Source organism: Hemiscyllium ocellatum, chromosome 22, assembly GCF_020745735.1.
Source record: "Hemiscyllium ocellatum isolate sHemOce1 chromosome 22, sHemOce1.pat.X.cur, whole genome shotgun sequence".
NCBI lineage: Eukaryota > Metazoa > Chordata > Chondrichthyes > Orectolobiformes > Hemiscylliidae > Hemiscyllium > Hemiscyllium ocellatum.
The window spans coordinates 55207504-55231548 of NC_083422.1; the positions used below are offsets into that span (position 1 = coordinate 55207504).

General features: G+C 45.4%; 1 protein-coding gene across 1 annotated transcript in view; it reads left to right on the plus strand.

Moving 5' to 3' along the window:
* The window catches only part of hpse2 (heparanase 2), a 305633-nt gene extending 293442 nt beyond the window's left edge, over positions 1–12191 (plus strand). The window contains exon 12 of the mRNA XM_060842506.1: positions 9565–12191. Within this exon, the coding sequence (XP_060698489.1) occupies positions 9565–9730 (166 nt within the window). The 3' untranslated portion in view covers positions 9731–12191. The remainder of the gene's footprint in view (positions 1–9564) is intronic.
* Positions 12192–24045: the final 11854 nt, after the last annotated feature.

The following is a 24045-nucleotide window of genomic DNA, read 5'->3' on the forward strand; positions in this document are numbered from 1 at the left end:
CAGCACTTGGCCCACATCCCTCCAAACCCTTCCTATTCATATACCCATCCAGATGCCTTTTAAATGCTGTAACTGTACCAGCCTCCATCACTTCCTCTGGCAGGTCATTTCCTACACGCACCACCCTCTGCGTGAAAAAGTTGCTCCTTCAGGTCTGTTTCAAATCTTTCCCCTCTCACCTTAAACCTATGCCCTCTTAACTTTGGACTCCTCTTAGCTTTGGGCAAAAGATCTTGGCTACATACCCTATCCATGCCCCTCATGAGTGTATAAACCTCTATCAACCCCTCAGCCTCTGACGGTCCACGGAAGATAGTGCCAGCCTATTTAGCCTTTCCCTATAGCTCAAACTCTCCAACTGAACCCTTTCAAGATTAGCAACATCCTTCCTATAGGAGAGAGACCAAATTGAACTCAGTATTCCAAAAGTGGCCTCACCAATGTCCTGTACAGCCACAACATGACATCCCAACTCCTTTACTCAATACACTGACCAATAAAACCAAGCTTGCCGGAAGCCTTTTTCACCATCCTGTCTGCCTGCATAGCAACCTTCATGAATCTGCAACCCAACCTCCCTTTGTTTGACAATCCCAGGTTTTGTGCTGAAGTCTCTAAATTGAATCCACAGTTAATGTTTTATTACACAGATCCTGTGGTAGAGTCGTATCAATAGCTTTTGAGTCCTTTCAAACCTCTGAAGGTGGCCTCAGAGATGTCAGTATCCATCAACTCTTCAAACCTGAAGCAAACCAGAACCTTTCAGCCCTAACTTAGCTGGCCTGTGAATGCCCGATTGTAGTCTTGGCTTCCAAACAGAGCTTCTCTGTGCTGGGTGTACAACTGGAGTAGTTAAGCTGAAAAAGAACCATTTTCTCAAAGCTGTCTTGCATCAGTTGGGACAATTGGAAGGGCTTTTTTAAGATTAGTGTGGAAACAGGCCCTTTGGCCCAACAAGTCCACACTGGCCCTCCAAAGAGAAACCCACCCAGACCCATTTCCCTCTGACTAATGCACCTAACACTATGGGCAATTTAGCACGGCCAATTCACCTAACCTGCTCATCTTTGGACTGTGGGAGGAAACCGGAGCACCCAGAGGAAACCCACGCAGACACAAGGAGAATGTGCAACCTCCACACAGACAGTTGCCCAAGGCTGGAATGAACCTGGGTCCCTGGTGCTGTGAGACAGCAGTGCTAATCACTGAGCCACTGTGCCACCCCCTTCAGATATAAACAGAAAGCAATGCTTTTAAACTGCATGAGAAAGGTGTTCCAACTGGGTAGCACGTGGACTTCAGTTTGTAAAGGAGAATGCATTAGTCAGGTGATGACTGACAGTTACTGCCATGTTTTGTTTAAATTTGAACAATTTTTAAATTTGTCTCTAATTGGTAAAGCATCAGAGTGAGAAATGAGCCAGAGGGTCACTGTCAGTGGTGTGTTGAGTTCTTCAGCATCGCCAAATGATTATATGAAGTGGTTAACAAAGTTTTCAAAGTCTGTCATGTCCCTTAGCAACTGATAGACTTGTATAAAAGTTTTCACTTGGACCTGAGTAAATAACACTGACTGGAATTATTCCTAAATTGTCACCATATGGCCTTCAGTGCCATTTCAAGACTCAACACTTTACACAACACACACAACTAATAAAAAAAATCAAATTCTTCCACTGCTGGTAAATAAATTGGATAAATACATTCACAGCTGTTCAGCAGTGAGTGCCAAATATTACTTGGATTTTCTCTGCACCGTAGCACGTTAATCTCTTTTTCTAACAAATGATGGCAATAGTCTCTTACCCACTGACAGTGCAAAAACATTGGTGGACTCTAAACACTTGCCAGTCATTTTTGTGAATGACAACAACTTGCATTTATGTAGCACCTTTAACACATGGTACTTCACAGGTGTTTTGTCAGAGAAATGATGACATCGAGCCTTCCAAGCTGCTTTGAGGAAAGTAAGTTGCAGACCAGGCTATTCCCAGTCCTGGCCCTCTATTTGACTCCAGCCTGCTTTTCTGACCAGATTTATCTCCATCACAATTTCTACCTCTGTGTCTGCCTCAGGAAATTTGATGACAGATATTTAATCCTTCGTTTGTCGAATCCAAATTTGTAAATTTCACTGTTCTCCTTGATAGCATCCTAGCCATTACTTTCCATAAACATCGACCATGCACTACATGATAGTCTTTCATTAGCCGTCCCCTCACTGACTGACACTTGTCCTGGGTCTGGTCCAACAAACTGATTATTTTCAAGAATCAACTCGAATCCTTTGTTGTCTTTATAACCACTATGTGAATGATACCTTCCAGTCTGTCCATTCCTCTGACTGGCCTAATCTGCATCATCATCTCTTTTATCTCTCAGTAGCTCTGAGACAAAAGCTTCAATCTGGAATACTGTTTCTGTCTCACTGACCACACCACCCCCCAACCCCCCACCCCCACCCACACCCCCACCCACACCCCCACGACTGCTGCTCACTGCTTTCTGCTCAACCGCTGACTATCTGGAAGCAATAGTGTTCATAAAGTAGTAAACACATTTTCTCCTGAAAGCCTTTCTCCTAGTTTGAGGAGACGTTGTAGCTGTATCTTCCTTCACCCAAGTTGTGTTGTGTAAGGCTCTGAAAGGATGAGTGTGGGAGATCCTATGAGGCTCTCGCCAATTTGATGATGTTTTACAGTCTTGCAAGAAAATCAAGGAGTCTAGCTGTAGAACCTGAGGTCAGAGATGTCGTCTCTCACTCCCAATAGTCTTAGTTTTCATCCCTAATCAGTCAGTGTAACTTGTACCAAAAAGCAATAAATTTTTGTTACAGCAGGTTCAGCTTCTTGTTAAGACTCACAAGACACTGACCCTCTATCTGATGCTTAGCAAACAGCAGCAATGGAAATGATGGAAATACATCACCCCAACCAAAAGCTGCCAGTAACTAGTTCCACTAATATACAACATGGTGATCCAAGGTGGGATCGTTGCTTAGCCACCTCGAAGCATCAACGATGAGAAAGAGCAGAAGAAAATGGGGTTCCCATTTGATGGCCATTATTGTTTTCAGTTGCTCAGACAGCCAACAGTTTGAAGAGATTGAGCAGAGAAGCAGCCTACAGCAATTGTGGCAGGAGCAGCAGCACTCCGAGCTGAAAGCTTCAATCTCAGAGCTAGTAAGAGACTCAAGCGAGACATGTGAGGTAGTAATCTGTAGGGGCCATCCCAATTTGAGGTCTGTCTGACAAGCAACCATTTCAGAACACTGTGCATGATGTTTGGGCAAAAAAATAAAACGTTAAATGAGCAGTACAAAGTCCAGTCTGGGAAAGATAGAAGCAAAGAAGGAGCACTTCCAGGTCATCATGAACCGTACTGTCATCATTTAAACTCCTAGACTGATTATTCAGGAAGATTCATTAAAGTCACAGGGATAGAAAAATCCAGAGCAGGGATTTGTGTTATGTATTAGGCCATGGAGGGTGGGCAGGAGCTCATCAAAAAAACATGGGAAGCATAGAAACTAGGAGCAGGAGGAGGCCATTCAGCCCTTTGAGCTGCTCTGCCATTCAATATGATCAAGGATGATCATTAAACTTATTACTTTCTTCCTGGTTTCTCCCCACACCCTTTGATCCCTTTAGCCCTAAAAACTATATCTAACTCCTTCTTAAAATCATTCAGTATTTCGTCTCAATCATTTCCTCTATGAGAGCGCTCCCCGGGCTCACCACTCTAAGGGTCCTAAATGGCGTACCCTGTATCCTTAGCTTGTAATCCCTGCTTCTGGACTCGCAGTTAATTAAGAACATCCTTCCTATGTTTACCCTGACCAGTCCTATTAGAGTTTTAAGGAGTTTTATTGTGCTCTTGAACAAGAAAACTCCATCTGGACTGCATAAGGCAGAAAAATCTCCACCCCTGCTCATGACTCCACCCCCATTCCCCCCACCATCACACCCACTCCAGTTACTGGCTCCGCCCCCACTCCCAGCTCCACACCCACACCAGATTCCAGCTCCCAGCCCTGCCGAGTTTTCACCATCCCTCCAGACCTCCCCCTCACTGAGGACGAACGATCAGTCCTCAGCAAAGGACTCACCTCAGTCCACGCATCAATGAATTTAATACACGCCATGACGTCGAACAATTCTATCGTCGCCTCCGCCTCCGAGCTTACTTTCACAACCAGGATTCCCGCCCACCTTCTGAGGACCCCTTCGCCCACCTCCAACACACTCCATCCACCTGGACACCCCGCGCTGGCCTATTACCCGCCCTCAACCTCTTCATTTCCAACTGCCGCCAGGACATTAACCGCCTCAACCTGTCTACCCCCTCCCCCACTCCAACCTCTCACCCTCACAACGCGCAGCCCTCCAATCCCTCTGCTCCAATCCCAACCTCACCATAAAGCCTCATCACCTCAGGAGATCTCCCACCTACAGCTTCCAACCTCATAGTCCGGGAACCCCGCACTGCCCGGTTCCCAAGATCCACAAGCCTGACCACCCTGGCCGACCCATTGTCTCAACATGCTCCTGCCCCACTGAACTCATCTCTACCTACCTCGACACTGTCCTATTCCCCCTAGTCCAGGAACTCCCCACATATGTTCGAGACACCATCCACGCCCACCACTTCCTCCAAGACTTCAGTTTCCCCAGTCCCCAACGCCTCATCTTCACCATGGATATCCAATTCCTCTACACCTCCATCCGCCATGACTAGGGCCTCCAAGCCCTCCGTTTTTCCTCTCCCGATGTCCCCAACAGTATCCTTCCACCGACACTCTCATTCGTTTGGCCGAACTGATCCTTACCCTTAACAATTTCTCCTTTGAATCCTCCCACTTCCTCCAGACCAAAGAGGTAGCCATGGGCACACGTATGGGCCCCAGCTATGCTTGTCTCTTTGTTGGCTAAGTAGAACAGTCCATCTTCCGTCATTACACCGACACCACTCCTCTGCTACATTGATGACTGCATTGGCGCCACCTCATGTTCCTGCGAGGAGGTTGAGCAATTCATCAACTTCACCAACACAATTCACCCTGACCTTAAATTTACCTGGACCATCTCTGACATCTCCCTCCCCTTCCTGGACCTCTCCATCTCCATTAATGACGACAGACTTGACACTGACATTTTTTACAAACCCACCGACCCCCACAGCTACCTGGATTACACCTCTTCCCACCCTACCTCTTGCAAAAATGCCATCCCGTATTCCCAATTCCTCTGCCTCTGCCGTATCTGCTCCCAGGAGGACCAGTTCCACCACAGAACACACCAGATGGCCTCCTTCTATAGAGACCGCAATTTCCCTTCCCATGTGGTAAAAGATGCCCTCCAACACATCTCGTTCACGTCCCGCACCTCCGCCCTCAGACCCCACCCCTCCAACCGTAACAAGGACAGAACACCCCTGGTGCTCACCTTCCACCCTACCAACCTTCGCATAAACCAAATCATCCGCCGACATTTCTGCCACCTCCAAAAAGACCCCACCACCAGGGATATATTTCCCTCCCCACCCCTTTCCACCTTCCGCAAAGACCGCTCCCTCCGTGACTACCTGGTCAGGTCCATGCCCCCCCTACAACCCACCCTCCCATCCTGGCACCTTCCCCTTCCACCGCAGGAACTGTAAAACCTGCACCCACACCTCCTCCCTCACCTCTATCCAAGACCCTAAAGGAGTCTTCCACATCCATCAAAGTTTTACCTGCACATCCACTAATATCATTTATTGTATCCATTGCTCCCGATGCAGTCTCCTCTACACTGGGGAGACTGGGCACTTCCTAGCAGAGCTCTTTAGGGAACATCTCCGGGACACCCGCACCAATCAACCACACCGCCCCGTGGCCCAACATTTCAACTCCCCCTCCCACTCTGCCGAGAACATGGAGGTCCTGGGCCTCCTTCACCGCCGCTCCCTCACCACCAGACGCCTGGAGGAAGAACGCCTCATCTTCCATCTCGGAACACTTCAACCTCAGGGCATCAATGTGGACTTCAACAGTTTCCTCATTTCCCCTTCCCCCACCTCACCCTAGTTCCAAACTTCCAGCTCAGCACTGTCCCCATGACTTGTCCTGCCTGCCTATCTTCATTTCCACCTATCCACTCCACCCTCTCCTCCCTGACCTATCACCTTCGTCCCCTCCCCCACCCACCTATTGTACTCCATGCTACTTTCTCCCCACCCCCACCCTCCTCTCACTTATCTCTCCACCCTTCAGGCTCTCTGCTTTTATTCCTGATGAAGGGCTTTTGCCCGAAACATCAATTTCGCTGCTCCTCGGATGCTGCCTGAACTGCTGTGCTCTTCCAGCACCACTAATCCAAAATCTGATTTCCACCATCTGCAGACATTGTTTTTACCTAGAAAAATCTCCAGCAAGCAGTACAGAGATATAATATTGACACTTAACAGAATTTAAAAGCTTAAAAGAAGTAAAAGATGACAATATTGCCATAATACAGACTTCTAAGCTTGATTAGAAACAAAAACTACAGCATTGCTATAATATAAAGTTTAAAAGCTTGAAGACACTTGAAAACAAAAAAATTTAAAACATAATTGACATGCTGCAACATTAAAAGTTTAAATGTCAGCAGATTACAAACAACTTTGAGATGCTGCAAATGTAAAACAGCTTTAAAGCAATTGGAATTACTGACCATATTTAGATAAAAGGTCAGGAAAAATAGCACTACCGCAAAGATTTCATGATGAAGATTAGCCAAAAAGAACACAGGATTGGACATCTTGGACAAAACAGTTCTAAAAACACAGGGTGGCACAGTGGTTTGCACTGCTGCCTCACAGCACGAGGGTCCCAGATTTGGTTCCAGTCTTGGGTGACTGTCTGTGTGGGTTTGCTCCAGGTGCTCCTGTTTCCTCTCACAGTTGTGCAGATGAATTGGGCATGCTAAGTTGTTCATAATGTTAGGTGTATTAATCAGAGGGAAATGGGTCTGGGTGGGTTACTCTTCAGGAGGGTCAGTGTGGACTTGTTGGGCCGAAGGGCCTGTTTCCACACTGTAAGGAATCTAATCAGAATTTCTTAAATATCTAGCTAAACAGATGAACACACAATTGTATTTAATAGATCCTTTGGCTGATGACCTTATTAATCACCAAATATAAAAAGAGTTACTGGTGCTTTTGAAGATATTCTAACAGTTATTGATAATTACTTTAATCTTAGAACAAACAGATTTCTGAAAGGGCAAGAGTTAACAGAAGAGATCAGCATCCTGAAGTATCTGTAGATAATTTCATTAATAACCTGTATCGAATAGAGGAGAGCTGTGGCTACGGAACCTATGATCACCTGATGAAGGAACGTCACTCCGAAAGCTAGTGTGCTTCCAATTAAACCTGTTGGACTATAACCTGGTGTTGTGTGATTTTTAACTAAGTTGTTGTTGGAATTATTAACGGGTCTGTTCCAGATTTAATATAGATTTAAAAATTATTCTGAAGAAATACATTTAAAATTATGCTGGAAGCAGAAATCAGGAAGTCTCACAGATGGGAGGAGATGGATAACTTTATCACAGGAGAGCAGGAACCCATTAATTTACAAGAAAGTGAGAACTGCAAATGCTGGAGTTCAGAGTCAAGAATGTGTTGCTGGAAAACCACAGCGGGTCAGACAGCATCCGAGGAGCAATAGGATCAATTTGTCGGGCATAAGCCCTTCGTCAGCCCTTCCTAATGAAGGGCTAATGCCCAAAACATCGATGCACCTACACCTCAGATGCAGCCTGACTGTGCTTTTCCAGCAACACACTCTCCACCAGTTATTTCAGAAAGTATATTCACTCTACAGGCAGGTGTGACAAGCCAACGCAAAGAGTGAACCAAAGAGGAAATTCTAACTGTCATTGGAAGCAAGAAAATCTCACAGGCCTAATCTGAGGCCAACTATGAAGAAAGAATGCCACATCTGTAAACTCATGAGTCACTTCCACAAGACAGTTTCAGAGCATCAGAAAACCAAATCTTTACTCATTCAACGACATTATTGAGATACAACTCCCGCAACTGGAAGGGAAACCCAAAGCATTTCTAGGGGAATTTAAATGTTTATGTCAATGGAGATCTCAGGCATTTTAAGCTCAACGAACAGGCAAGTGTCACGGTCATCAGATCACATACCATGGGTGAGTTAGTTGGAGGTCCAGTTGGGATAATGTCCAAGAGTAAGGAAATGGTACAAATAACAGTGCACAAAGAGAAGAAGAGAGTTGAAAAATGTGCATGTGATGTTTTTAAGTAGTAATGGGTTGAAAGGTTATGGGGACCGGGCAGGAAAGTGGAGTTGAGGCTGAGACGAGATCAGCTTTGATTGTAGCAGGCTCAAGGGGCTAATGGCCTCCTCTTGCTCTGGTTGGCATGGTGGCTCAGTGGTTAGCACTGCTACCTCACAGCACCAGGGATCAAGGTTCAATCCTAGCCTTGGGTGACTCTCTGTGTAGAGTTTGCATATTCTTCTGGGTGCTCCAGTTTTCTCCCACAGTCCAAAGATATGCAGGTTAGAAAGGTTGGCTGTGCCAAATTGGCCACGATGCTCAGGGGTGTGTAGGTTAGCCATGGGAAAAGTGGTGATTGGGTGGGATGCTGCTCGGGGAGTCATCGCAGACTTGATGGGCCAATTGGCTTCTTTCTACACTGCAGGGATTCTTACGTTTTATTACAATCTGACAGACATTTTCGACAGCAATGTCCCTTTCTCCAGTTTTTAAAAGCTGGCCATAATTGTTTCTCATCCTCATAGACTATTTGCCTGGACCCTTTAAGCAGATCAGGAACATAACTGCTGCACCTCAACCTGCCAACAATGTACTGAGATCAGAAGGGAAGCATTAACTTTGAGGTTATTTAACTCTATTATGAAGTCTTCATAGAAGCAACAGCTGAGGTGCTGCTAAACCATATATGATGCCTTTTTGAGGTGTTATGACTGCCATCGCTCCCTGTATATTTACTCACCCTAGTGTCTTATTTATTTTCTCTCCTGGAACTGACCATCAATGTTATGGCTCCAATGGCGGTCTCTCTGATATTATATTTCATTGGCTTGATTTCTCACTCCCTGACCCCTGATGTATATCCTTTCACTGCTGAGCCTGCATGTTTGAAATTTTTATTCACTTTTCAATGGAGCGAGCGACCACACAACATTCCATCCAACAGCTAGTCAATATTCACCAAAACCTAGGGTCAAGGTCAGTTGAGGCAAGGGGATAATAATTTGAGGTGAGACTCCTGGCGTTGAGTTTTGCTAAACTGGATCAATCATCAAAGATTTAGTCTGTTGATTGAGGCCAGCGCTACAATCGCCTTCCCAACTTGGAACAAGTCCCTGCCAGCAGCCTTTCGCATAGAGGATCTGGGTCAGCGCAGGCTTGGAAGGCCGAAGGGCCTGTTCCTGGTGCTGTAATTTTCTTTGTTCCTCTTTTTTAATGAGGTAGCCGAGTTGTTGACCAATGCTTCTGTTATTTGAAAAGGACCTCATAACCATGGTTTGCTTTGTCCTAGGTCTGTGCAGCTGAATGGACGACCGCTAGTAATGATAGACGATGAAACCTTTCCCGAACTAAGACCACGAACACTCCGCGCTGGAAGAATTGTGGTGGTTCCTCCTCTCTCCATCGGATTCTATGTGGTGAAGAATGCCAACGCCCCATCTTGCAAATTCCGATAGCCAAGATGCCCGGACACCAACTACCTGCCACCTGGTCTTGAGCATTAATGTAAAACAGAAACAGCTGGCCATTTCCGTTCCTGTCTGAAACCCCTCTGACAACAGGGCCTCAAAACCCCCTGACAGGTCAAAATGTGACGTCCCTCTCCTACACCCCTCCTCACCTCCACCCCCACCTCGCTCCATGACCCCAGTCTTGTTTGACACCTTGTTATCTGCTTCAGGTAGCAGCTCAGATGCTGCAGCAGTTGTAATCGTCTTCAATGAATGACCTTTCCTTCAAATAAAACAGCACCATCCTCCAGCATGTTTAGTGCTCTGACAACATGTGAAACCCGAGCTGCCTTATACAATGCCTCAGACACCTTCTGAACAGCAGAGTTATTTTTCTAGTCAAATAAGGTAAATCAGACTCAGAATATCCTTGGCAGCCTCTTCAAAACTTCCAATTAGCCACTTTTCTATTGTCAGTCTGTTCTGTGTAAGCGGAAGAGAATGCGTTTGCAAACTAACCTTTTCCTCAGCTTCCCTGAAGTTTCAGTGGGTCAGTTTGCACTTTTACCGTCTGTAACTGGGCTGCCCTTGCATGGATCACTCCCAGTTTATCTGTGCTGATTTAGCTCATCGTCCGCTCATCTGCTGCTAGGCAGCTACTCCGACCAGTCGCAGTGCCCCTTAGTTTGGAAGGTGTGGGAGTTAGAAGAGAGGGCAGTGTTGAGCAAATCAGCCACAGTACCCATATTCATTAGCACTGCTGGAGAGTTACGCGCATCAGTGACAACTGATTCAGGCATGTTCACAATGTCATCCATGGCACATGCCATCTGGGTGAAGTGGGTGACGAGTCATTGAGGTGTCCCATCCATGAGTTAGGTAGCATTGTCTGGAAAAGCACGGACGTCACATGACAGCAGATTATGGTCCAACAGGTTCATTTGAAATCCAAGCTTACGGAGCCTGGCAAAGGATCAGCGCACCGAAAGCTTGTGATTTCAAATAAACCTGTTGCACTATAACCTGTATGACTGCTGGCCTTGTCCACCCCAGTCCGACACTGGCACCTCCATATTATAGAAAAGCAAAGAGAGAATTGCCAGGGATAAGAAACCCAACTAAGCAATGTGCTTCTCTCATTCGTAACCTCCGTATGGTTTGCTAGAGGCTGTTTGTGGTACGGGATTATTCTCATTGCGTTGAGCATTGGCACAAGTCCCAAATAAGTATCCAATTGCTGTTTTCTTCCTTTCTTCTGGATGTCACTGAATGATACAATCGCAGAAAAGGCCCATTGTGTGTCTGTCTGGTTGTGGATACAGCCTGACCAGTGAGTCTCACTGACCTGCACTTTCCCCCATAGCCTGACAATTCTTCCTTTTCTTTCTGTGAAGTGTTTGTACAGTTCAAAGTAGAACAGCCATTGAGAATTCCACCCCCATCACTCTCCTGTATTGATCTGTCCTTGTGATAAAATTAACTTCACTTCCCGTAGAACACCCCTGCATTGAAAGATTCCAGCAAACAAGCAGAATCTCGATACATTGCCTGTGAATTTATCAATTCGAAAGGCAATTTCCATTCTTTAGTGGGGGGTGTGGGGGAAAATACTTAAATAGCTTTCACCTCTTCTATTTTGAAAAAGAATTCTGTACCCTTGCATCCATGAGGTGTTTACTGTAAGGAATGTGCCTTCTGTGGTGAATTTGAAAACTACATTAGTTGAAGAATTTGCACAGACCCACAAGGGAATCTGTGACTGAACTTTCGAGAGAGGTAAGTTGCGATACAAATGGCCTGGGAGAGACACAAGGCTAGACCAAAAACAGTGGGAGGAGCTGCAAAGGTTGGAGTTACTTTTCTCATTCCTTTTTGAAGTGAATAACTCATTCACAGAATGTTTATGGCGAGATTGCTGTGGGAGTCTGTCCATCCCATGGCATCCCCCTTCCTTTCATCCCATCCCAACTCCCATTCCACGTCTCCCATGCCTTCCACCTGCTCCCCCATCCACAACACACGTGCGACTGAACCCTTACCTGAAATGAGGAACCATCTAGTATTAATGGACAGTTCCAAACAAAAGATGGATCAGTGAAGGGTCAACTGATTCCTCAATAGTCCCTTTGGTAGAGAAACTTAATCAACTGAAGGACAGAAAGTGATGGATATACCTGATAAAACTGTTCATCGTCAGGATGAAACATTAGAACTTGTCTCATCCCAATCTTTATGAATCTATATAAGCTCCACAGTTGATAGTCCAGCGCACCATATCCCACAAATGTCTACCCATTAGCCCCATAATCTTGCCTTATATTCCTTTGCATTTTAACATTATGCATTAGTGACACACAGCTAACCACATAAAATGTCATGTTAAATTGTCCAACAGTACTATGTAATTAGCAGTACCAGAAACAGAAGATATTAACAACACTTAATATATTTGATGTCTCGCTTATGAAAGTATTTACTAAGATGTTCATATATCTTTGAAAGATGAAGAAGCATCATAAGATTATAACTCATATCCTTGCCTTATCCAGGATTTTTTTAGCACTATACCATATAGCATGTTCTCTGAACTTTTCTGGCTATTTTTATTTTGTCTTAAAGGTGCTGAAGTTCTATTAAATTATGCAAATCTTTTTTTAAATAAAGACTAAACATTAAGTCTTTGGAGTGTTGAAATATCTTTTGATTCCGCTTTAGAGAGGTAACATCCTCATTAGCATCTCACACATCATTACACACCAGGTTCTGCTTCAGAAGTTCCTTGCACAACTTCCTGGTTAAGAATCTCATCTTGTTCTAAGAGGAAGCGAAATAGATCACAGCATCCAAAACTGTTCAGGAGTTGGTCTTCAGGTTTTGGCATCCAGCTCTCTAACTCGAAATCCATGCTGGATGTGAAGAAGGAATAGGATCAGTCCCAAATTGTCTTTCTGTTGGTTTAGTTCTGCGTCTTTACTATACTGCTCTGTTTCTAGGCACATTCATTGGACTGTCGATGAGTCGGGGTTCAGAACTAGAGGGCATAGGTTTAGGGTGAGAGGGGAAAGATATAAAAGAGACCTGAGGGGCAACTTTTTCACGCAGAGGGTGGTACGTGTGTGGAATGAGCTGCCAGAGGAAGTAGTGGAGGCTGGTACAACTGCAACATTTAAAAGGCATTTGGATGGGTATATGAATAGAAGGGTTTGGAGGGATATGGGCTGGGTGCTGGTAGGTGGGACTAGATTGGGTTGGGATATCTGGTCAGCATGGACGGGTTGGACCCAAGGGTCTGTTTCCATGCTGTACATCTCTATAACTCTATGACTCTGAGAAACAAAAACAGAAGTTACCAGAAAAGCTCAGCAGGTCAGGCAGCACCTGGGGAGAGAAATCAGAATTAACGGTCAACAGACGCAAAACGCCTGAGACAAAGATGTTGTCCAGGGAATGAGGTGGCACATTGAAGTGACGTGAAACTGGAAGCTCAGGGTCTTTTTTCGCAGATAGGTAGCAAATATCTGCTCGCAGAGGCCCGGATGCAATTCCTGTTCACCCCCTCTCCCCTAGCCTCATTTCCTTCTACATTAAATGCATACACTGGGCGGGGGTGGGGGGGGGGGGTGGGGGGAGCAGCTTACCTTGTGCATTATGCTTTCTAAAGCTTTCAGGAGAGCTTAACGCAAATGAGAATTGGTGAGTACTCAAGAAAGGCCAAGGAACTTACCAGAAACAGGGTATGGAATCCTGGAGGGGATTAATGATCTTTCTGCTGCCTTATCTCCAATGGAAGGTGCCTGCTGTCCTTCAGCACAGTAAAGGCACAGATAGACATTAAAGGCATGATTGTGGCCTAGTACATCTTCTGACAACTCTGTGCCTGACATCTCGGATCATGTCTTAAAACCCCCCCACCTCACTTTAGAGATAGGGACCATTTTCCCAGAGTTTGATCTGCTTAGTCCTCAGATCCTTTTGCAATCTATTGACTTTGGTAACTCAAGATTGTCATTCAGCCCCACCTACCTGATACTTTTCCAGCTTAATTTATTCATTCCTGGGCCATGGACGTCGCTGGCTGGGGCCCAGCATTTATTGCCTATCCCTAGATGCCCCTTGAGAAGGTGGTCCTTCTCAAACTGTTGCAGTCTGTGCGCTGTAGGATGACCCACAATGCTCTCAAGGAGGGAATTCCAGGATGTTGACCCAGCAACATTGAAGGAACAGTGATACCTTTCTAAGTCAGTATGATGAGTGACTTGGAGGGGAAATTGCAGGTGGTGGTGTTCCATATATCTGCTACCCTTGTCCTTCTAGATTTGTGGTCATTGGTTTGGAAGGTGCTGCCTAAGGATCTTTGGTGAATTTCTGTAGTGCATCTTGTAAATGGTACATACTGGTGCTCCTGAGCGTCAGTGGTGGAGGGTGTGAATATTTGACGGGAGCTTCACCCATCCAGTTTATTAGTGTCCATTCAACTATTTTACAAAACGAATGCAAATCGACAAAGGGGAATTTGAGCTGCAGATTAAATTCAATCACAGAAACATATTTGAAACAGGGCACTCTACTTCAGCGCTCAGATATAAACAACACAACACCTGGACTCAATACAAGACCCGTAAAACAGCAGAAAGGTCTGAATGGGAGCAAACACATTAGACAAGATTTTCTAGGGCGGCCCCAAACAAGTTCGGTCAGGTGAATTGGCCATGCTAAATTGCCCGTAGTGTTAGGCAAGGGGTAAATGTAGGGGTATGGGTGGGTTGCACTTCGGTGGGTCGGTGTGGACTTGTTGGGCCAAAGGGCCTGTTTCCACACTGTAAGTAATCTAAAAAAAGTGTATCGTGACATCCATCTTTGAGGTGTTTAAAATATTAAAACCTAATCAGATTGCATGCCTGGGATGTGGGTGTCACTGGCTGGACCTGCATTTATTGCCCACCTGTAAATGCCCAGAGGGCAGTTAATAAAATAGAATAGAAAATTACAGTGTGGAAACAGGCCATTAGGCCCAACAAGTCCACACCAACTCTCCAAAGAGTAACCCACCTAGACCCATTCCCTTGTATTTATTCCTGACTGATGCACCTAATTTACACATCCCTGAACACTATGGACAATTTAGCATGGCCAATCTACCTAACCTACACATCCCTGAATACTATGGACAATTTAGCATGGCCAATCCACCTAACCAGCACATCTTTGACTGTGGGAGGAAACTGGAGCAAACCCATGCAGACATGGGGAGAATGTGCAAGCGTCACACAGACAATCACCCAAGGCTGGAATTGAACCTGCGTCCCCTGGCACTATGAGGCAGCAATGCTAACCACTGAGCCACCATGCCACCCCAATCCCATTGGGTTTGGAGTCACATGTAGGCCAGACCAATTAAGGGCAACAGTTTCCTTCCCTAAAGGGTATTGGTGATCCAGATGGGTTTTTCAACAATTGATAATAGTCGCACAGTGACTAAGGGGCAACGTTTTCACGCAGAGGGTGGTGTGTGTGTGGAATGAGCTGCCAGAGGATGTGGTGGAGGCTGGTACAATTGCAACATTTAAAAGGCATCTGGATGGGTATATAAATAGGAAGGGTTTAGTGGGATATGGGCCGGGTGCTGGCAGGTGGGACTAGATTGGGTTGGGATATCTGGTCGGCATGGACAGGTTGGACCAAAAGTTCTGTTTCCGTGCTGTGCACACTATAACTCTATGACTCTAAATTGAGGTTCCCAGCCAGATTAGATTAGATTCCCTACAGTGTGGAAACAGGCCCCACAAGTCCACACCGACCCCCCCGAAGAGTAACCCACCCAGACCCATTTCCCTCTTACGAACGTATCTAACATTATGGGGATTTTAATGCGGCCAATTCACCTGACCTGGATGCTTGAGAAAATAGGAGGCCATGTTTGAGAATTTCAGGTATAGAGGTTGCTCCATACTAGACAAATCACAGTGAGAATAACGTCAAACTTTGCCAGATTTCTGTTCCATTTACGAATAACCAAAGTGCTGACTTGAGAGGATCCTGACAGGCTATTCTCTGAAAGACCCCAATGTCACCGTCTTAAAATAAAGTGAGTACAAGTGACAAGAGTACACTGTGCACAATCTCAGAAGGTCTCAAGGTATTTTCCAGTCAATAACATACTTGTGAAAGGGTAGCCATTGCTGTGATGTAGAAAACGCTGCAGCTAATTCGCACATAGGTGCTTCATAACAGATCTTATGAAATCATGAGATTAGCAAAGGTGGGAGTGTTCCTACATGAAAACCAAGGGGGAGGACTAAACCATGGAGAATCATGGTGGCTCAAGGAGTAACACTGCTGCGTCACAGCGCCAGGGATCCGGGTTTCATTCCAGCCTCAAGTGACTGAGTGGACTTGGCACATTCTCCCAGTGACTGTGTGGATTTCATTCCACAGTCCAAAGGTGTGCAGGCTAAATTGAATGGCCAGGCTAAATTGCCCCATAGTGTCCAGGGATGCGCAGGCTAGGTGGGTTAGCCATGGGAAATGTCGGGTTGCAACGTAGGGGGCTGGGTCTGGATTGGATGCTCTTCAGAGGGTGAGTGTAGACTTGATGGGCCAAAGGGCTTGCTTCCACACTGTAGAGATTCTCTGAACCATGGTGCTGTGAAATCATGTTGCTGATCACAAAAGGAAAGCCGCAATCGTTGTTCACAGGGATCTGAAAGTGTTAATATTGATTGATGTTTAATAAGTAGCACTCATTGTAGATGGGCTTGGGGGAAGATGGCTGGGTTCTGCCAACCGTCGTTGTGTAGAGTCTATTCTTATAATCTTTAAATAGGCATGAGTTGCAATAAACCATGTCATTGTGCTCATCAATTTGAGAAGTTACCTTTAAACGCAGTGGATCACTTACCCCCCCCCCCCCCCCCCACCGAAGAACCGACACACTTAGAAGATGTTCACACCGGTGGATATTTAAGGTTTAATGTGCATCCTGACAGAGTAGCAGTCACCTGCCCATGAAGAGCTTGCTGCATAATGCCAGGGCATGGCAGGATACTGAGGCACTGCCAGCAACCAATATTGATCAAAATTGATCAAGGAAGGTGATGCAATACTCCCCTCTTACCTGGATGGGTGCAGCTCCAACAGCACTCAAGAAGCTTGACACCATCCAGGACAAAGCAGCCCACTCGACTGGTACACATCCATTCCCTTCCACCACCGACACTCAGTAGCAGCAGTGTGCACCGTCTACAAGATACACTGCAGAAATTCACCACAGATCCTCAGACCTTCCAAACCTACAGCTGGTTCCATCTAGAAGGACAAGGGCAGCAGAGGCATGGGAACACCAGCCCCTGCACTTTCCCCTCCAAACCACTCACTATCCTGACTAGGAAATCTATCGCTGTTTCTTCACTGTCACTGAGTCAAAATCCTGGAATTCCCTCCCTAATGGCATCGTGGGTCAACCCACATGTGATGGGGTTAAAGGAGGCAGCTCACCCCCACTTTCCCACCAGCCACACCCATTTCCCACGAGTGATTAAAAACAAAGACCTTCATCCTGGATTTTGATTCCATGTTATCCTGAGCTGGGACATTTCCCAGAACTGCAAACCCAAACTGGAATTTGAATTTTCATTCGGATGGTTGGATTTCCCAGGAGCCGAACTGTGCAAAATCCTGGTAGAAGAGCAGGCAAGCTGTGGGGATAGCCTCTGTTGGTGCATAAACTCTGTTAAATGTTTTTTTTAAAAAGCAATAAAACAATAAAAAAAGAGCCCTGGTTTAATCTGAACATGTGGTTCCTATGCACCATAATCACAGGAGTGGAGGCAGTTGCTAATTCATGCAGACAGCTGGATTTTCAAAATGCATTTGTGTAAATCTTGACCCAAGCATGAACATCCCCCACGCCCTGTTCTTACCCCATAAAAATATTAGATGCTATCTTCAGGGGTAGGGCTTTCAGCTTCCAGGCTCATCAACAACAGTGCCAGTGTTGTAGATGTACTGGAAAAGCTTGGTTAGGGACACAGCAAGTTCTAGAGCACAAATCTTCAGTACTATTCCTTTGTGGGTGGCACGGTGGCACAGTGGTTAGCACTGCTGCCTCACAGCGCCAGAGACCCGGGTTCAATTCCCGCCTCAGGCGACTGACTGTGTGGAGTTTGCATGTTCTCCCCGTGTCTGCGTGGGTTTCCTCCGGGTGCTCCGGTTTCCTCCCACAGTCCAAAGATGTGCGGGTCAGGTGAATTGGCCATGCTAAATTGTCTGTAGTGTTTGGTAAGAGGTAAATGTAGGGGTATGGGTGGGTTGCGCTTTGGTGGGTCGGTGTGGACTTGTTGGGCCGAAGGGCCTGTTTCCACACTGTAAGTAATCTAATCTAGACAACAGAAAAACTTACTGTTGTTGCAAAATTCCAAATGCAAGGCATTTCGAAACAGTCTCTTTAGCCAATCAGTTAGAAATTAGGCAGTTTCTGGCTCTCAGAGGATATCAATGCACATGCCAACCAAAATAATGCATTCAAAATTAACTACTTTATCTGCTACAGGTTTCAGGTTAGGACACAATGAGTAAGACTGATGAAGATCAAAATCTGATAATGTCCTCAAGTTCTGCTAACCACCTACTTCATAGCTTATCTACCCATTCTCCAATAATGGGAGATCCCATTTGTCAGTGAAATGTTGAGAAATGTTGCAGATGAGAAATTGATTTCTGGGGAACTGCAGAGTGTCAGGAGTTTGATCAAGACATCAAACCTGGCAGCTTTGGATGGAGGAAGAAGCTCTGTCGTCTGCTGGCTGCACACTAACTGAATAATAATCCCAGGGGTGGCCCTGCCATCAAACAAAGACATGAGCAGAAGACTGGACTGGAGCTCTGTAATAAAACAAAGAACTGTGGGATGCTGGAAATCTAAAACAAAAGACGGAAACCACTGGAGAAACTCAACAGGTCTAGCAGCAGCCTTGGAGAAAAAGCTGAGTTAACGTTGGGGGTTGTGTAAAGAAGAGTCACTGGTTTCGAAATATTCACTCTGCTTTCTCTCCACAGATGTTGCCAGACCTGCTAAGTTTCTCCAGCAATTTCTGTTTCTCCTTTTGCACTGAGGTTGCACCTGACTTTTCCTGAGATGTTTTGAAAATGCCTGGATTGGTAACGGAGTCCACCAGTGCGCGTGTTAGGGTTCACGGTGATGTGGGACTGCACGTTCAAATGCAAAGAATCTGTACAGGTGTGTTAAAAGTACAAAGGTTTGTACGAAAATGAATATATATGTGGGAAAGTATGTGTTTTCATTCATCCTTGAAATCACAGGGTGAGTTAATAATTACTAACAGAAATGATATTCATCATTTTTCACCCCAACATTCTGTTAGCAATGTATAAAACTCAATGGAATAGAATGACTAGCAACATTTCCCAGTCTTAATGCAGATGGTGTCGGCATCTCACAGTCACACTGTTGAATAGCACAGAGCCATTGTCTTGTCAAAACAATAACCTCAGGCTTTCTTGACACAAAACACTGGTGAACTTTTGGATTGCTAAACTATGCAACGTTTCACTGTATCCAGTTCATTATAATGTCTGCAAAGTGTTCACTTGTAACAGCCAAATCAACAGGGCTAAAAGCAAAGGGTGAACTTGCATTTACGCAGCGCCTTTCAAGACCTCAGAATGTTCCAAAGTGGTTTTTTTTGGTTTTGCAAGCTGTTGAGATACCTATATTGGAGTAGGTGAGGACTGCAGGTGATGGAGATCAGAGTCAAGGGTGTGTTGCTGGAAAAGCACAGCCGGTCAGGCAGCATCCGAGGAGCAGGAGAATCGATGTTTCAGGCAACAGCCCTTCATCAGGAATGAGGCTTGTGAGCCGAGGGGGTGGTGAGATAAATGACCGGGGGGTTGGGGCTGGGGGAGGGTAGCTGAGAGTGCGATAGGTGGATGGAGGTGGGGGTGAAGGTGATCCTTCAGAGAAGAGGGTAGAGCGGATAGATGAGAAGGAAGGTCTCAACATTGGCCAAGTCACCAGTGTTGTGCCTTTGAATACAACCATCAAATCTTATATCTCCACATTAGAAGGAAGATGGAGCCTTGGTTTAATGCCTTATCTGAAAGAGGTCTCTTCAGTATTGCGCTGGAGAGTTCACCAGGAATTTAATGTTTAAGTCTCTGAAGTGGCACTTCGGACAGCCTGATCCTCAGCTGAATTCATTACCCACTGAGCGTGTGCAAGGAGCTGTTGATATTTTCTAGTCACCCTGTTCACAGATGTTATTACACACCTCTGGAGGAGGTGGGACTTGAATTTGAACCTTTGGAGAGAGAGTGCAGAGGAGGTTCACCTGGATGTTGCCTGGTCTCAAGGGCATTGGCTGTAAGGGAAGATTAAAAAGATAGGATTGTTTTCACTGGGAAAACGGTGACTGAGAGAGGAGACCTGATAGAGGTCTACAAAATCATGAGGAGCATAGATAGAGTGGATAGTCAGAGGCCTTTTTACCCAGGGTTGAAGTTTCAATTACAAGGGGGCACGGATTCAAGGTGAGAGGGGGTAAGTTTAAGGGAGATGTGTGAGGGAAGTTTTTCACACACAGAGTGGTAGGAGCCTGGAACGCACTGCCAGAGGAAGTAGTGGGAGCAGGGATGTTGGAGACATTTAAGAGGCATCTGGATGGTTACGTGAATAGGGAGGGAATAGAAGGATAGGGACTGAATAATAGCAGAAGATTTGTCTTTTAGTTTAGTGAGGGCATGATAATTAGCCTTGGCTTGGAGGGCTGTTCCTGTGCTGTACTTCTCTTTTGTTCTCTGTTCTTCTGGTCCAGAGGTAGGAACACTACCACTGCACCTTTAGATCCCTTCCAAGATGCTGTATCGATACAGGCTCTTTCTTTCTTTAACTTTGGACAGACACATTGCCAGGGTGTCTAGAACGCATCAATTCTTTTCCAATCAATTCTAGATCCTTCAACTGCAATCATGCTCCAAAGCAGGCATTTGGCCACCTCTTTTGAAGATATTAATCAACGGAATATTTAGGTTCTTTTGTTGTTAATCTGTTCCATATATCCACTAATCAGCGGAAAGCAAATGTCTTCACTTGGCCAGAGGCTGGTTTAATTTTCAACCTTTTCTAGCTTCTCCGGCCAAATCCAATTTAATCAGCCATCTCAAATCTCTGGCTCTCACCACACGGAACACCTGGATTCCCGCGAGGTTTTCCTTCTCCCAGTGAAAATAAATTCAGCTCCGCCAGTCAATTAACAAAGAAGTAAACTGTTGTGTCTCTTGTGGAAGCAGTTGAAGTGGTGTAGGTGTCACATTACTTTGTGCATGGAAGTTGTCGACATTTGAGGGTCACTTGTGTAAAGTTCCTTATTGTGTAGGGCCATGAGATGTGGTTCTTGTCTTGTCAGTTGCTAAGGAGGGTTTATATCTTTTATTATGAGTCTGGTGGACAACAAATCTCTTGGCACAAAGAGTCAGTTTTCCATCAGTTTGGACAAGTAGGATCCACTCACTGTCACTATTGGCACCTTAGATTAGATTACTTACAGTGTGGAAACAGGCCCTTCGGCCCAACAAGTCCACACCGACCCGTCGAAGCGCAACCCACCCATACCCCTACATTTACCCCTTATCTAACACTATGGGCAATTTAGCATGGCCAATTCACCTGACCCGCACATCTTTGGACTGTGGGAGGAAACCTGAGCACCCGGAGGAAACCCACGCAGACACGGGGAGAACGTGCAAACTCCACACAGTCAGACACCTGAGGCGCCTTAAGGTGCAAGAATATGAGAAGGGTTTGAAAGTGGTATAGCAGTTTTCAATAAAATTGACCACGTTCTGGTCAAGGTCTTGAAACTTCTCTTATTCTATGTGTGAACGGTATGTTGATGTTGCTGGCTGGACCCATCCTGAATTGCCCCTTGAGCCGAGGGGGCTGTTGAAGAGTCAGCCATATTGCTGCGGGTCAGGGGTCACGTGTGAGTCTCGTAAGCTGCCAGTCATAAACAGCGTGAGCTCGCAAAGCAGATACGTCAACTATTCAGAATCTAATTCAGCATTCTTGTTGTGTTTGAACCCAAATTACATTTCCAACGATGTCTTCACAACATCAGCAAGCTTGCTTCCTTCCAACTCCAAGACTCTGATACTCCTTCAACTCACCTGCTCATGCAAGGTTTTTATTCTCTCCAGATATGACAAACCCTCACATGCGCTTCAGTGATCTCATCCAGCAGGAATGCTGCTTCCTGAATATTCTACCATTCAATGTTAACCTGCTCCAAATCCCAGTCACCCATCATTCTATGCTTGCTGATCATAGAATTCCTATAGTGTGGAAGCAGGCCATTCAGCCCATCAAGTCCACACTGACCCTCCAAAGAGCATGCCACCCAGACCCTCTCCCCCATCCCTGTAACCCCGCATGGGTAACCCACCTAAACTGCATATCCTGAACACTATAGGTTAATGCTGAGCATGGCCAATCCACCTGCAGGAAGAAACCGGAGCACCCGGAGGCAACCCACACAGACAAATGGAGAATGTGCAAACCTCACACATACAGTCGCTGGAGGGTGGAATTGAACTGGGATTCCTGGCGCTGTGAGGCAGCAGTGCTAACCACTAAGCCACCATGCCACCTTGTGCTGCCTCTGATATTCACTGATTCTCTATTCAACAATTCTAATTCACAACCTTCATAATTGTTTCCAAATTCATCCATAGCCTTATCTCTCCATGTCGAATGGACTGTTTTCCAATTCTGTGTGGTTTTGAGATCTCTGTTCACTTCCAAATTTGCCCTCCTGCGAACTTTAGGGTTTTAATCGGTCCATGGTCCTAAAATTCTAAAAGCCCCTCCCCAAACTAGCTCTACCTCTCTCTCTAATTTCACAACAACTCTCAAAGCCTACCAATGTCTCTTTTTTCATCTTTGTGAACACCCTCCTGTGGTTCAGGGTCATAATTGGAATCTTTTTATTGATATTATTTTGGGGTGTTTTACCATGTGACATATGTTGTTATTGCATGTTGAATGATGGAAAGGTTTGAGGGAGAAATATTTCATCTTATTTTCCAAGGTTTCTTATGATATGATCTAAAATAATAATACTGAGATAATCTTGCAATTGGCTAGTGCAGATTAGAAGATTGAAGGAATTTAACTGTATTATTCTCAAGACAGACCACTTATTAAATTTCAAATTTATTCAATTACAATTAATGTATGCAAAATGACTGAAGTGTTTGAGTTTGCAGAGACACGTTTTACAGGTCAGTACTTTTCGTCAGTATTCACTCAGGAACAGGACATTGTTGCCAATGTGAATATTGAGTCACAATTAATTAGAATGGGTGGCTTTGCAATATGTAGGGAAGAGGTGTTGGAAATTCTGGAAAAGGTGAAAATAGATAAATCCCCTGGGCCTAATGGCATTTATCCTAGGATTCTCTGGGAAGCAAGGGAGGAGATTGCAGAGCCATTGGCTTTGATTTTTATGTCCTCGTTGTCTACAGGAATAGTGCCAGAAGACTGGAGGATAGCAAATGTGGTTCCCTTGTTCAAGAAGGGGAGTAGGGATAACCCGAGTAACTGTAGGCCGGTGAGTCTTACCACTGTTGTGGGCAAAGTCTTAGAGAGAATTGTAAGGGATAGGATTTATGAACATCTGGATAGGAATAATGTGATCAAGGATAGTCAGCATGGTTTTGTGAAGGGCAGGTCGTGCCTCACAAACCTTATTGAATTTTTTGAGAAGGTGACTAAGGAGGTGGATGAGGGTAAAGTGGTAGATGTGGTGTATATGGATTTTAGTAAGGCATTTGATAAGGTTCCCCATGGTAGGCTACTGCAAAAAATACGGAGGTATGGCATTGAGGGTAAGTTGGAGGTTTGGATTAGGAATTGGCTGGCTGGAATAAGACAGAGGGTCGTAGTTGATGGTAAAGGTTCATCTTGGAGTGCAGTTGCCAGCGGTGTTCTGCAAGGATCTGTTTTGGGGCCATTGCTGTTTGTCATTTTTATAAATGACCGGGAGGAGGGGCTAGAAGGTTTGGTGAGCAAGTTTGCGGATGATACGAAAGTCGGTGAAGTTGTTAACAGTGAGGAAGAATGTGGCAGGTTACAGCGGGATATAGATAAGCTGCAGAGCTGGGCAGAAAGGTGGCAAATGGAGTTCAATGTACGTAAGTGTGAAGTCATTCACTTTGGTAAGAGTAACAAGAAGATGGATTACTGGGCTAGTGGTCAGATACTTGGTAGTGTGGATGAGCAGAGGGATCTTGGTGTCCATGTACACAGA